Source organism: Lynx rufus, unplaced genomic scaffold (genome assembly GCF_022079265.1).
Source record: "Lynx rufus isolate CCGP_SWC_20201006 ecotype Redwood Valley unplaced genomic scaffold, mLynRuf1.p SCAF_9, whole genome shotgun sequence".
NCBI classification, from domain to species: Eukaryota; Metazoa; Chordata; class Mammalia; order Carnivora; family Felidae; genus Lynx; species Lynx rufus.
The window spans coordinates 57,000,585-57,015,380 of record NW_025814897.1 but is presented as its reverse complement, the minus strand read 5'-3'; the positions used below and the strand labels follow the sequence as shown (position 1 = coordinate 57,015,380).

Below are 14,796 nucleotides of genomic sequence, written 5' to 3'. Positions count from 1 at the left end.
AGAGCCCAATGTGGGGCTCAAACTCATGAACCACAAGATCATACCTGAGCCGAAGTCGGACGCTGAACTGACTGAGCCACCCAGGCACCTCCCTCCAGGGAATCTTAAGTGACTCACACCCCCACCTAATTCTGGCCCTAACTTATTTGAGTACAACAGCCACGTGTATCACAAGTGTGTGTATGTGTGTGCACATGTGCGTACACACATGGGCGTGCGTGTGTGTGCAAATATGCATGTGGTGCTTGTATTCTTGCTTCAATTCACTTCTACAAACCTAGGCCTCACCTGGCTGGGCCAGCCCTATCAGGAGCTGGGGGTCCCAGAGGTACCAAACACTTGTCTGCGCTCTAACATGGGAAACTGACATGTCAGCAGCTAACCATGATGATGCAATGAGCCATCATGGATTCGTACAAGGTGCAAGGGAGCACGGAAGAGGGCACTAATTGCCTGGGCAGGGAGCACCAAGTCAAGGGAAGGAGTCGTGCCTAAGCATGCAGTAGGTGCTCGGTACAACAGATCAACTGAACTGCACTGAGGTTAGGTTCAACCTGAAAATATAAGGGAGATATCGTCAGAGGAAGAAGGTATTCCAGACAGAGACCAGCTTGAACAAAGGCACAGTGTGGATAAAGTGTGAAGACTGTGGAGGAACATCCAAAAAAAAGTCAGTGCAGCCAGAATGTTTGCTGTGTGGTGGGGAGAGCTGAGACAGGAGCACTGGAAGGAAGTTTGGCATAGATCATGAAAGGTCCCCAATGCACCCCACCCTGCACCCCACGAATGTGGACCATCCTACAGGAAATCGGGAGAAACTAGCCAGGTTTGTTTGTTTTTAATTTTTTTTTTAACATTTATTTATTTTTGAGACAGAGACAGAGCATGAACGGGGGAGGGTCAGAGAGAGAGGGAGACACAGAATCTAGAACAGGCTCCAGGCTCTGAGCTGTCAGCACAGAGCCCGACGCGGGGCTCTAACTCACGGACCGCGAGATCGTGACCTGAGCCGAAGGTGGACGCTTAACCGACTGAGCCACCCAGGCGCCCCCAGGTTTTTTTTTTTTTTAATGTTTTATTTATTTATTTATTTATTTATTTATTTATTTATTTATTTTGCGAAAGAGAGGTAGAGAGCGAGCAGGGGAGGGGCAGAGAGAGGGAGACAGAGTCTTAAGCAGGCTCTGCACTGCCAGTGGGGAGCCTGACGTGGGGCTCGAACTCACAAACCTGAGATCATGACCTAAGCCGAAATCAAGAGTTGGACCCTTAACCGACTGAGCCACCCAGGTGCTCCCCAGTTGTTGTTTTTTTATGTTTATTTATTTTTGAGAGAGAGAGTGTGTGTGTGAGCAGGGAAGGGGCAGATAGAGAGGGAGACAGAGGATCCGAAGGAGGCTCTGCGCTGAGAGCAGAAAGCCCGATGTGGGGCTCAAACTAACAAGCTTTGAGATCATGACCTGAGCTGAAGTCGGACGTTTAACTGACTGAGCACCCCAAAACTGGCCAGTTTTTAAACCGGGGGGTGGGGGGGGGAAACAGAGTCAGATATGAATTTCAGAATAAGAGGAGGGTTTGGGGGGCGTCTAGACTGAGCAAAGGGACAGCAGTGTAACAGTCCAGGCCAGAAGGGGGGCTTGGCCTGGGCCAGTGGCAGTGGAATGGGGAGAAGAAAGGCACTTTAGTGATAGGGGCACGTATCTGTCAGCATCTGGTTGGGTGTCCTGAAGGTTAGGGTTGGTGTTTCTCTTCTCCATGGAGCTTGGCACACCCCTGTCCCCAAACACTCCAACAGAAACTGAGGCTTGAGGGAGCCAGGTTGCTGTGTGGCCTGGGACAGGACTCAATCTGAGACTGAGTCATCGTTCTTTGTTTGAAAGTTCTTTTTTTATTTTTATTTATTTTTGATGTTTATTTTGAGAGAGAGAGAGAGAGAGAGAGAGAGAGAATGCTCAAGCAGGGAAGGGACAGAGAGAGAGGGAGAGAGAGAATCCCAAGCAGGTTCCGCACTCCCAGGGCAGAGTCCGGACATGGGGCTCGATCCCACGAAGTGTGAGATCGTGACCTGCACCAAAACCAGGAGTCAGACGCTTAACCGACTGAGCCACCCAGGCGCCCCTGAAAGTTTTCCTTACCAAAAAACTTTACCTCTTCTGGGGGAGCAGGAGGGCAAAACTGACTGCAAAATAGTGAACATCAGAGATGACCAGATTGTTTCAAGTGTGCATACTGAGTGCCTTGCTGCTGAAGTCAGCCCTCTAAATGAGAAATGAATATGTGCATATTAACCACTCCATTATGCCATGTGATCATCTTTGTCATTTTTAGGATATTAAAAAAAAAAAATCCCTTGCAAAGAAAAAGTTCTCATTACTGAGCTTAAAAATGCTTCCAGGTTTCTTCCACAGCCCTGGGGCAATAAAGACCCATAATAAAATCATCCTGCTAATGTGCTAGCTGCTTTCATTAGCACAGATACAACAGAGAAAGAATGGAAACTTTATGCCCAGAGGCTGAAAAGCTATTGGAGCTTTGCACAAAGCTCTTGGTAGAGGAGAGGTGAGACCCAAAGCTATTGGTAGAGGGGAGGTGAGAACCCCCAGCCCACTGCTTCTCTCCACCAGGCAGCCACTGGGCTTCTGGCCTCAGTGTTCCCAGAAACAGCCGTCACTCAGAGCTCAGAGGTGTCCCCACCTCCACCGCCACCCCACAGCCCCAGAGCCTAGAGCTGTTTCTCAGACGACGACGACACGGTTTCCTATTTCACGGCCACCGCTTATCTGGGAAGTCATCAGACCCTCTCTGCCGGGTTTCCTCCACCGGAGGAAAGCCTTTGCTCCAGTGGCCCTCCACCAGAAGAGACCTGGGCAGACTCTCGTGGCTGGACCTGGTGTCTCCTCCTATGTCCGTCCCGTTTCTTCTGTCCAGGCCCACTCACAGTGATGCCACGTAACAGAAGGTGGACTTTCACCCGAGATTTTGTGTCCTCAAGCAGTCTGCAGCCCCAGGACACCCCTAACCGACAGCAGAGGAAGTGAGTGTCTGACACTGTGCCTGGTACATAGAGGGTTCTCGCGTATCTGATGAAGGAAGTCAGTCCTGGCTGAAAACCGCCATCAAGATACGCCTCTGGCTCACTTCCACCTCACCATCCAAAGCCTGCTCCAGTGCCCCCCTTCCGAGGAGCTGCCTCTGACCCTTGACCACCGGGCTCGCTTTGCCCCCGATAGAAACTAATCCATGTCACCCCCTTCTTACAGTGTGCTGTGATGATCTATTTCCTCTCCCCTAGAAGACAGGAGCTGCACCAGTGCTGAGACTTGCATGTTTCATCCTCATGCCTCTGGTACCCGGCTCAGGGCCTGCGATGTGGCAGATACTCAGAATTTGTCCACAGGTACCTCCTTGGGAGGCGGGGGGGGGGGGGGGGGGTGAAAGAAATAAGCCAAGCCTGAAAAGGCCCAGCCCAGAGGAACCCCCATGGTGTTCTCTATCATGAAGTTCTCTGCCACCCCAAACCCAGGAGGGCTAGGCCCCAGCTTCTGAGAAAGGGTCTTAGGTGGGAGACAGGAGCAGAGCTGCTCCCTAAATCAGCCTCCCACCAGGAGAGGCAGGCAGGCCACTGGGGTGGGCCAGGCGGCTTGGGGACATGCCTTGAGTGGAGGTCAAGTGCTCAAGAAATGTCTGTGGAACCCAGTGGAGCAGACCGAAAAATGCTATTTGTTCTTCTGGCTGCAGAGAGGCCAGGTCCCCTCTGGGGGCACTTCACACGCAAATTATCTCAGGACACGGCCTATTCCTCTAATGAGGCTTCTCCCCTTTGTGGCTTTGCTCCCAGGAATGTGGGGGGGGGGCGGTGGTGATACACAGAGCCAACCTCAGTGGCCACGGCCCACACTAAGGCCGAACTCACGGCCCTCCTCCCGAAATGGTGTGGGCAGGCACGTACCACCCAGCCAGGCAGGGGATGGTCACATTGACCTCTCAGGCCCAGGAATCCTGAGCCAAGCAGCGCCTGCCTCCTCCTGGGCCCCTCTGGGGAGGAATGAAAGAAGGAAGCGGGGAGTTGGGCTGTGTTATGTAACCAGCTTCCTTGGAGTCAGAGGCCCTAGCTTGTCTGTCATAGCCCAGCGTTGCAGGGAGAGGCTGGGGGAGGGGGAGGCGGCTTTCTTCCCTCCTTTGCTGTCTCTCCTCCAGACCTCAGCAGACCTCCTAGGCAGGCGCTGCTTTCCAAGCGCCTCAGCTCCAAGCAGGCACCCCCGCTAGGGGTGTTGTTGTCTGAATGTGTGAAACAGTGGCCTGCTGGCTTCCCTGCTAGAAAACCTGGCTCTAGACTCCACAGCTGCACCTGGGCGCATGGGGTAAGGGAGAGAGGCCTGGGGCTCTCCACGAGGCCCACCCCTGCCCCCGGCTTCGTGTCCCCCAAATTCTCCCTGCTTCCTCCTACAGAATCTGCAAGAGCGAGGGGCCAAAAGGTGGGGACGCTCAGGCTGCCCCAGCACCACGCTGCTCTGCCCCTCCCTGGCCCCAGGCAATCTCACTTCCCTTTCGTGAAGTCATCTGAACTTCTTCTCGGGCCCAGTGCAACCCCCCACCTCCGCATAGTCAGCTGTGTGCACAGCGCTGTTCAGGACAGGAGAAGGGAGGGGATGCGGGAGAGAGGGGAGCACAGAGGACAGCAGAGATCCACTCCTGGTCTTGAATGATAGCACCGACTTCATCGAATCCTGACCCTCTCAGCCACGGCAACCACATGCAATAGATGATATTATCACACCTATCTCACAAAAGAGAACACTGAAGCCCAGAGAGTTTAAGACCCTTACCCACAGTCACGGAGCTAGCGTGCGATATTGCTGGACAGCAAAGCCGAGTCTGTGTGACTCGACCCCATGGCTCTACCTTTGGGGGATGCTATTTGGGAAAGGCCTAGGCTGTTGAGAGACACTGTGCAGCCTTCACTGGTCACTTGCTGAGGACACTAGTTTGGGAACCACAGGACAGTCATGAGGACAGGGACAAGAGCATGACAGAGGCCGAGGGCTTTCCTGTTGCCAATAGTCTTCCATCCTGATGAAGCTACAGGCACTCAATCTCAGGCTGGATGACACCCACACACTGCCTGCCCCTTCTAGAAGACAGGGCTGCAAGCGGCCAAGCTATCAAGCACAGAGCACAGCCTGCCCTCTATGCTCTCTGCTGTTCTAGCTGCAGAACCGAGAAGGAAAGCACCCTACAGACCTCCTAGGCCAAAGCCCTTTCTCCTTCCTGCTTGACACATGGAGAAACTGAGGCCCAAAGAGGGAAAGCAGCTTATCCATGGTATCAGAGGGATGGTGAAGAAGTGGGGTCCCTGTATCCAAGGTCAGAGCCCCTGTCCTTGATTTATCTCACTTGGGTGCTGTCCCCAGATAGCACTCTCTCTCATCTGTCTGTGTGTCTGCCTCTCTCCCTGTTCCCCCACCCTCTCTCCCCACCTCCTGCTTTCTTTTCGCAGCTCTCCTTGCAGGCCCAGTGTCTGAAGCCTCCTTCACAGCATCCCTCGCCTTCTCACGCTCTTCTGAGCCTCACTACCCCCCCTTCCTTCCTTCCCCTCCTCAGGGCCAACGAGCAATTCTTGGGTGGTTTAATTAGCTGATTATGACCACAGCCTGCTGGATCCAGTGCCCAGAAGCTTGTCCCCAGTAATTAGGTGGGTTCTGAGTACTTGCCCAGTGGGAAGCCAATGGGTAGATCTCTCCAGCTGCATAAAGAGCTCCTTGATCACTGGTGGGTCATCAGAAGCCATGGTCCCTGCCTCAGGCCAGGTCAAACCACACTGGATATACTGTAGCTAGATCTAGATGTCCATCCTAAAGAGAGACTCCGTACTCACCCATGCCACAGTCCAGACCCAGGAAGGCTCAGGAAATGTCTGAGGATGGGAATGATGAACGGATGCCACACTCTGGGGGCCAGGAAGGGATGGCTTCATGGCCAGGGCACTTATTGAGGAAGCAGGATTTGGACAAGCCGTGAGAAGCGAGGATGGCATTCTAAATGGGGAAAGCAGCAGAAGCAAAAGCAGGAAGGCTGGAATGAGCCACCGATCCCCGTGCCAGATAGCTCTGGTTACCAGAAAGCACATTCACCTAGCAAGGTAAAGCTGCTCATCCATTGACCTCCGCCCTTTGAGTCACAAACACACAAAGTCACTTTTAGACATTTCAAAACCAGCAAAGATGTCCCATTGTCCTCATCAACCACACTGCCCACCCCCACCCCCAAGTATATCTTTTCCCAGTGAAATACCTACATTCGGCCTCCTTCACTGAGCAAATATTTATGGAGCTCGGTGCCATGCCAGGTCTGCACAGGAACAGGGACAACAGACACAGGGCAGGTGTCCTTGGTCTCACACAGAGGACATCACAAGTGTGTAAATAAACAGGACCCATGGGGGGTGGGAGGGAGGGGATCAATGCCAAGAATGAGAGAGAGAGAGAGAGAGAGAGAGAGAGAGAGAGAGAGAATGGCAAAAAAAAAAAAAAAAAAAAGGTCACAAGGCACTTGGAAATCGGTGAGGACTTCCTGAAGGAGGAGGCCATATATGATCCAGGCCTTGAAGGACAGACAGGAAGGGCACTGTGTTGGGTCAGGTCACCACCTGTGTACTAAGGGCCAATGACAAAACAGGCTTGTGCTGAGACCTTTGAGGCCTCCAGCATGAGTCAAACAGGGTCCCTCCCTGGGGGAGTTCACAGCCCTGGAGGCAGACCCGGTGAGAGGTCAGCTAAGAGCTAACCTCAAATAACACTGCCCTTGCATCAGGAGACTTGTCTCTGAGCTATTTTAATTCATTTAATCCACCAGACAACCTGGTGCAGGCACTATCACCACCCCATTGTGCAGAGCACCCCATTCTGCTACAGCAAAGAAAGGGTTAAATAATAGGGGAAGCCACAGAGCTAGTAAGTGGCAGGGCGGGGTGGACACTTGAACCCAGGAACCCTGGTTCTTCCTAAAGGCTACCCACTATTATGCTAATCAATCTATGCTAACCAGGCTGAAGGCACAACCCACAGCCACCCAGGCCCAACTCCCCTGAAGTCTCAGTCTCACTGGCCTATGACAGAGGCGTGAGCTTTGCCCAATCCCCCACTTCTGGCACCCCCTGGAAGAAAGGTCACCCCTACACTCACTAGCAGAACACAGGAAAGGAGTAACTCAAGGAGAGTTACCTCCTTGCCCATCATGGCTGATTTGACTTCCAAGGGATATCAAGATCCAGAGAGGGTGAACGTAGTGCCCAAGGTCACACAGCAATGATTAAGCATTAGAGCATACCTCTGGGACCCTCCTGAGATGGTCCATCCCAGCTGTCCTCTCCCCACTCCTGCCCCCACCCCGTGCCTGCCCACTAATGGTACTGGAAGATGGGGGTGGGTAAAGGTGCAAAACAACCAGGAGGACCCGCTGTGGGGCCAGAGGCCCATGGCCACTATGGGAGAGATCTTCAGTCTCATCCAGGTCTGTATCCATTCAGTTTCTGGACCTCTGCATACGCTCTGGAGAGAGAGGCTGCACCCTGTCCTGTGACTGAACGCTCAGACCCTGAGTGAGGAGCGTGTCTCCTACTGGCCTGACATCAGCCACAGCACCCCACCTTGCTCCACGCTCTTTAGACCAACAGACAGATCCCTCTCCAGGTACGAGGGGGTCCCTTGGAATCAGATGCCAGGCCCAGCCCAGCCCTAGGCAGAGACTCAGTCGCTGTCGTGACTTCAGTCACACAGAACACCAGGACCTGTCTGGTCCAGTCCCTGGAGCCTGGCCTCATCTGGCACCAGGTCTCCTGGGAAGGAACAAGCAGTTCCTCTAAAGTGGGCTAAAGATGGGGCCAGTCCCAGAAAGGAGGAGACGTCTCCAGAGAGATGACCCTGCCAGGGCCCCTTGGGGAGGGAGGGAGGGGGCTGGGACAACAGACTCCTTTGTTCCCCTCTCAAAAGCAGCCACCCTGTCCTGCCCCACCCCCCCCACTGTTGTACACCCCCCTACTAGGACTCAAGCCATTCCTGGGGCAGGATGAATCCTGCACACAGGAAAGAGAGAGGGTGCCTGAAACCATCAGAGATAATATCTATTCTAATCCCAGGGCTCACACTGGAGACCCGCCCCATCCTCCGTGGGAGACAGGGCTTCCTCCTGCAGAAGCCTGTCTCATGGGGGAGAAACCGGCTTCACTCCCAGGAACCCCATTCTGATAGGGATGGTACATCCCCTTCCCTAAGGACTTCACAATCGGATGGAGGAAACTGTTCCTCCCCCACCCCCCCAACCTAGTCTAATGTGGGAAACATGGCTTTCATCCTTAGAATTCTCTAATGGAAAAGACCTAATATTAGCCCTTAGGATGCCCCTGGGCTGAGAGTAGAGGCAAGAAGGGAGGAAGGAGTTCAGTCCAGTCAACAAATCCTTGCCAGGCATCTCCAATGAATCAGATCCAGGGGTGGAAAATGGGCCAGCAAACAGAAAATAGAAATAGCCCCAAACCACAAGGAGCTCACCAACTGGGGAATAAAAACACCTGGGGTATGAATAAATGTGTGAGAGAGTGCCACGAAACTCACCCACCCTAGCACCCAAGGCCTACTCACCAGGGCTGCCAAGACCCTTAGCGGCCACACCCCCATACACTACTGCACCTGCACCCATGGTCTGCACTTTCTGTCTAGATCGCCTGGCCTTCCCCATGCCCCAGGACCTGCTCAGAGTGCACTTCCTCCGGGAAGGCTTCCCCAAGACCCCCAGCCCGAATCAGATGCCAGGAGCCAGCACGGACAGCTTCCCCTGTGACCAGCTCACATTTCTGCAATGTCCCTCCCACTCCCAGCTGAGCCTGAGCCCCCAGGTTCCCACATCTCTGGTTCCCAACACCCGGGGCCCAGGGCTTTCCTCCAAGAGGCCCACCCCAGCTCCAAGCATGAAGAATAGCAGAGTCCTCCCCTCTGCTGTGCCCCTGTGCCCCAGTGGCCCAGCTTTGCCTTCACCCCATCCAAAGCCCTGTCCCCAAGTCACCAGCCACTGCCTTCTAGCCAACTCCCACGAGTCTCTCCCAAGGTCCGTCCCCTCTGCCCCCTCAGACATCAGTGCTCTCCAAGGCCCCAGCTATCCCTAATTCTCCTCTCTTCACACACCATACGTCTTCCCTGCACCACTTCTAAACCCAAGACTTTCAAATCCCCAGCTCCCTCCTCCATCCCTACCCCAGGAGCCTGACCCATCCATGCAGAAGGTGTCTTCCTCAACTTCCAGTCTGGCTCCCTGCCAAGCTGCCCCCTCCCTGCAGGCCTCAGAGTGATAGATGGCCCAGCAAGGTCACTGCGAAAGCAGCAGAAGATGGCTTGGCCGAGGCCAGGGGGCCACTTGGGTTGTGTTGACTCCCCCCCAGCCCCCCACCCCCTCACCCTTGCTGTTTTTCCACTGTCACAGCCCCCAGGGGTAATAAGCCCCCTGAACCAATGGCAATGGAAAGCTTCAGTCTCGGGCAAGGATGCCCAAACTTGGACGGTGGAGAAGCCCAGAAGCCAGCCTAGAATCAGGGCCCAGAGATGGTAAGTCAGGCTCAACCCTCCCACTCCCAGCAGCCCCAGAAGCATCCCTGGCCAAAGCCACAGGACTTCCCCATCTTCCAGCCAAGATAGGTCACACAGAGCTTAACCGCCAAGAGAGATGACAGCCGAAGTTCAGAGAGCTGGTGATTACGTGTCCCCATCACACCCACCCTCCTCCCCTTCCAGCGAAGAAAACTTCATAAACATCTGTAGGAAAGAGAATTCCATTCCATTGCATTGTGGCTCAGGAAGTCCCACCTGTTGCCCAACTCTGATTGATCCTGTTGCCAGTTGAGTTAGGAGAAACAGCAAGAACCAGAAGGGATGCACGACTTGAGAATGGAGCTGCCGGGGAGGCGGGGAGGCCAACCGTGGGCCAGACAAGCCCTCTCCCCCTGTGTGAAAGCACGGTGCAGCAGAGGGCTCTGCGAACAGACGGGGCTGGGTTCAGAAGCTTGTCGGCTGCACGGCAAGGGACAGATTACTTAATCCATCCTAGTCTCTTTCCTCATCTGTGAAAGGGAACAACAGTCCCTACAGCAGCAGGAACCCTGGGAGATCCAAACGAGACCGTGCATGTAGGTCTCCTGACATATCAGACACCCAAGCAGTCAGGCTAATGGACACCACCTCCTTATTCATATTTCTCAGCTGCTTCCTCTCCACAACCTTAGCTCAAATCCCTCCCTCTTCCAGGCTCCTCCTCAGCCTCCTCACGGGTTTCCCTGTTTCTGCCATCCACCCCCTGCCACATCCCTCTGGAAGGGAAATCTGCTCCCATCCCTCCCCTCACAACCCCCTCTGAATCACCACGCGCTTCAGAAGAAAATCCTCTCTCCTTAGCTTGACATTCAAGGCTGTGGCTGACTAGTCAGTGTTTATCTCTAAGGCTCACCCATCATCGCCAGCCCAACCCGCAGGCTGTACACGTTGCTTCATGCCTCCCAGGCTTCGCACGTTCTGCCCTCAGCCAGGAATGACATCCCCAGTGCCACCACCTGGGCCTCCTCGGCCTTCCAGGTGAAGTTCAGTAGCTCCAAAGCCACCTGGTTCCCGGGAAAGCTTCCCTCACCATGCCCCCTGCTGGGACTGGCGTGGGGACTCCTCCTTAGGCCTGCCACAGCACATGTCACCCTGCATTATAATCACCTGCTCTGCTCTACGTCCCTTGGGGACAGAGTGGGGCCATTTCTGTCTGAAGCCCCAGCCCCTGACACTCAGTCAACATTTGTTGAATGGATGTACGATTGCTCCCAGAGCACCTTGTTGGAGCAGTCATCATACATCTGCCTTGTATCTAATCCCATCCAGGCAGATGAGAGTCTCCTTGACCCTGGGAGTTCCTAGGGGGCAGTGACAGTTTCTGACTAATTTTGTCACTTTCATATGGGGAGTGAGCCCAGATACAGAGACGGATGCCATGACTCCTGATCTAGATAGAGTCCTGGGTATTTGCAATTTCTTCTTCTAGGTCAGAGACAAAGTAAAAGCCCATGGCCTATGGAACAAGGCAAGGCACAGCCCATTACTGAGTTTGCCCTTCTCTTCCAAACGACTCAAGAAACCTGTCTGAAAGTGGGAGGGAGGCTTCCTGGGGCTACTGGGGAGAGGGGGAGAGGGAGGAGGGGGTGGAGGGAGCAGGGCCACCATTCACTGAGTGGAGTTTAGCCAAGCCTGGACTCCAGGCTTCAGACAGCACCTCTTCCCCTGCCCAGCAAATTCCATAAACTCAAAAGAGCCTTGACATTTTTTTGAGTATTGACAGCTCCAATTTACAGATAGGAAAACTAAGGTCCAGAAGGGTGAAGACAATTGCCCGAGGTCCCCCCAGTGAGTTAGAGGCAAGCAGAGGGAGTCATGGAAAAGGTCCTGACCCCAAAGATAAGGTCTCCAACAGGTACCTGGCTGCTCCTGGTGTCCCCATCCCGCTGACAACCTACGCCAGCAGGGGAGCAATGACACTCCTCCTCTAATCACAGAGAGGCAAACCAGGGCCCAAGAGGGGCTGAGTCACCCTGATGGCGAAGCAGCATACAAGGAATAAAGGAGAAGACCCAGGGCTGCTAACCCTCACGGGGAGAAAAGTCTAACCTCAATGGTGAGGAAGATCTTGGCTTTGGGGGACGTGGACACAGAAGACAGAGGCACACATCCTCCTGCCGAGGACAGAGACCTGGGCCACAGCGCCGGCCAGCCAGCTGCAATGAGGACTAGTCATCAAGGTGAATGCAGACACCTCTCTATCTCCTGCAGCCTCCCCCACCAGCCTGGGCCTCCACACATACAGCAGGGCACCCCACTCTGGCCTTTACCCCATGAAGGGCTTGGCAAGGCCCAAGGGCAGGCCACAGAGAAATGGACCAAGTAGACTCCAGCCTCTGCCTTGCTTCCGGTGCCTCTCGGCCTTAAGCAAGTCAGGTAACCTCTAACACTCTGGTTCCTCTTCTGGAAAACAGGAAGAAGAAAATTAACCTCTTTGAAGAGCCGTCAGGAGGATGGCTAGGAAGCAGTTTCTAAATTACTTCCAAGCCTCAGTTTCTTCTTCTGAAACATGGAAATAATCCCTGGAGGATCTTTCTCATGCCGTCGAGAAAGAGGGCCAGATGACAGTCAGTGTGAAATTGCTTGGTCGCGGTAACAAAACGTGATGACCACTGGGGTCATTTCTTCCTAGTCTATTTGCTCCTTTGGGGTAGGAATAGGTCGTGCACATCTTTGATCCCCGCACTATGCCTAGTACACGGCAGACACTCAATAAATGATTATTGCAGGCAAGGAGACCGGGAGGGTGGAGAGAGGGAAGAGAAGAGGGAGAAGTGGGGTACAAGGATAGAAGGTAAAGAAACAAAAAGATGAAAAAGGGGGGTGTAAGAGGGGTAAGGGGGGGAGATGAGGGAGAAGCTTCTACTAGCACTTAAGGGAGTGGACAGAGTGAAGGGATATAGATGGGGTGACAAACCTGGGTGCCTGATCAGGGCTGGTCTTGGTCTAGAGGGGCTGTCTCCAGGGGCTGCCCTACCCCAGCCTCCTCCCCCTTTTGGTCCCAGTTTTCCATTTCAGAGGCAAAGCCTCTCCCTTTCTGAGCCAGGGCAAGCTCCTACAAAGATAGGAACCTCTCTTCCCACCCCAGCCTGAAAGAGATCCTGGCCAGCCACCCCAGGCCTCCAGAGGTCAGAGGGAAAGGAAACAGAGTGGACAGGATGCATTTTTCCCAGGCTCCGGGGGGCCTGCCACCCCGTGTGATGTGTGTGTGCCACTTCTTGCCACGTGGGGACTGGAGTGTGTGTGTCAGCAGCCCCAGGGCCTGCTGGCTTGTGACCCGGGGGTACCAGTCTGTGGAGGCATTAGCCTGATGTCTCTGTGGGGGTCGGTGCTGGGGTGGTCTTGCAAACACTGTGTTGGGGAGACATGTGCCAGCACAAGTGTCCGTGTCCGTGAGGGTGCGCCTCAGTGAGAGTGTTCATTACAGTGAGTGCAAGGGACAGTGTATGCGTGTATCAGTGTAGGCCAACATGCGTGTGCCAGGATGAAGGCGTAGAATTGATATGTGTTGGCGCGTGACCTGTATGTGCCAACCTGACTGTCAGTAAGAATGTGTTCACAAGTGGGTACCAGTGAGCGTGACAGTGTGTCACTGTACGCGATCGGTGTGTGGCAGTGAATGTCAGTGTGTGTGCCTGCGTGAGTGTGCCCGCGGATGAGTGTGTCCGTGTGTCCATGTGAGCGCGTGTGCCATTGTGTGCCAACCTGCCCCCTTGTGTCTCTGCGTCTGCTGGCCACTGCTGGGTGTCGGCAGCGAGTGAGTGTGTGTGAGTGTGTGTCCGTGGCGAGAAGCCGCGAGCCAGATAGGGCGGCCCCGGGTCCTCGCCTCTCGGTACCCCCGCCCACGGCCCCACGGCCCCACCGCCCCACCGCCCCACCGCCCCGCCAGCGACCGCACAGGAGACCTCGGGCACGGGAGAGCTGCCTGCCGAGGGGCCAGGCGTCAGCGCTCCCCGGGGTGACCCACAGGAACCCCCGCCCGTGCCCTCGCCCAGGTCGCCCCCCAGGCGCACCGGGCCGGGCCGCCGCCCGCACTCACCGCGTCCCTTTGTCGCCCATGGTCCGCCGCGGCTGCAGGAGGTCCGAGGCGACAGCGCCCAGGCTGGAAAATCCCCGGCCGGCAGGAGGAGCGCGGGCCAGCCGGCTCCCGGCTCCCTGCTCCGCCTCCTCCGCTCTCCCGGCCGCCGCCGCCCCCGCCCCGGGCCCGCCCGCCGCGCCGCACAGCGCCCGGGCCGCGGCCAGGGGCGTGGAACAGTGCGGGAGGGTGCGTGTGCCTGCGCGTGTGTCTGCGTGTGCCTGCGTCGCGCGCCAGGGCAGGGCGGCTGGCGCGTCAGGGCCCCGAGGTCGGCATTGGGGGTCCGCACGGCCGTGCGCCCAGCTATGTGTGTGTGTGTGTGTGTGTGTGTGTGTGTGTGTGTGTGGTGTACGTGAGGGCGCACGCTGGGGTGTCTATACGTGCGCGTGTAGACACGCTAGTGTGCCGGTGCGTGTGCACGACCGTGTGCGCCGGCCGATTAGGGAGTGTGTTTGTGTGATGGAACGGTGTGCACGTCTTTGTGCAGTTGTGTCTATGTGCAGGAGCGCTCCCCCGTGCACGCCGGGGGCAGCCTTTGTGTGTGCGGGAAGGTGGAAGCCCAAGGTCGGCCCACCCCAAGGCCGAGCTCCCTCCCTGCGGCGCCCCTGGTAGGGTGGGGGTGGGGGCCTGTCGGAGACCCCGGGTGCCTGGAACGACCTTAGCGCTATGCTCCACCCTCCACCACCCCAACTCCCCGCCCTTCTGGAGAGATAACACCCAACAACCCAACAGGGACCGGAAGAAGGGGCCCAGGGGGCAGGAGGAGGCAGCAGTCAACGCTGGGGAACTGATGAGGGTGGGAGGGGACCGGAGGCCAGCAGGGGTGGTGGCAGTGGCTGCCCAGGAAGAGGAAGAAGTGAGCAACAGGAGATAAGAAAGAAGCCTAGAGCTGGCCTGCTGTGGACTGGGAGTCTGACCTTGCCGGGTTAGCACAATGGAAAGGCCCCTACCAAGCTTCATGGCCTGTTTATGGGTGACACTGGACACGAGCCCTCTTCAAAAGGGCTCCAAAGGCAGAGAGTGAGATACCAGCTTGCACAATTGTTCACAGGTGTTTGCTGGCCTCCCCTGAGTGCCTGACGCTCT

The 14,796-nt window shown here is 55.6% G+C and overlaps 1 protein-coding gene across 2 annotated transcripts in view; it reads right to left on the bottom strand.

The window, feature by feature from the left end:
- The window catches only part of ARRB1 (arrestin beta 1), a 76,198-nt gene extending 62,388 nt beyond the window's left edge, over window positions 1–13,810 (bottom strand). For both annotated transcript variants that reach the window (XM_047071816.1, XM_047071817.1), the window contains exon 1: window positions 13,675–13,810. Coding sequence is in view for 1 of the 2 variants with exons in the window: in XM_047071817.1 (XP_046927773.1) it covers window positions 13,675–13,694 (20 nt within the window). In the remaining variant the exon portion in view is untranslated. The remainder of the gene's footprint in view (window positions 1–13,674) is intronic.
- Between the last annotated feature and the right edge of the window lie 986 nt (window positions 13,811–14,796).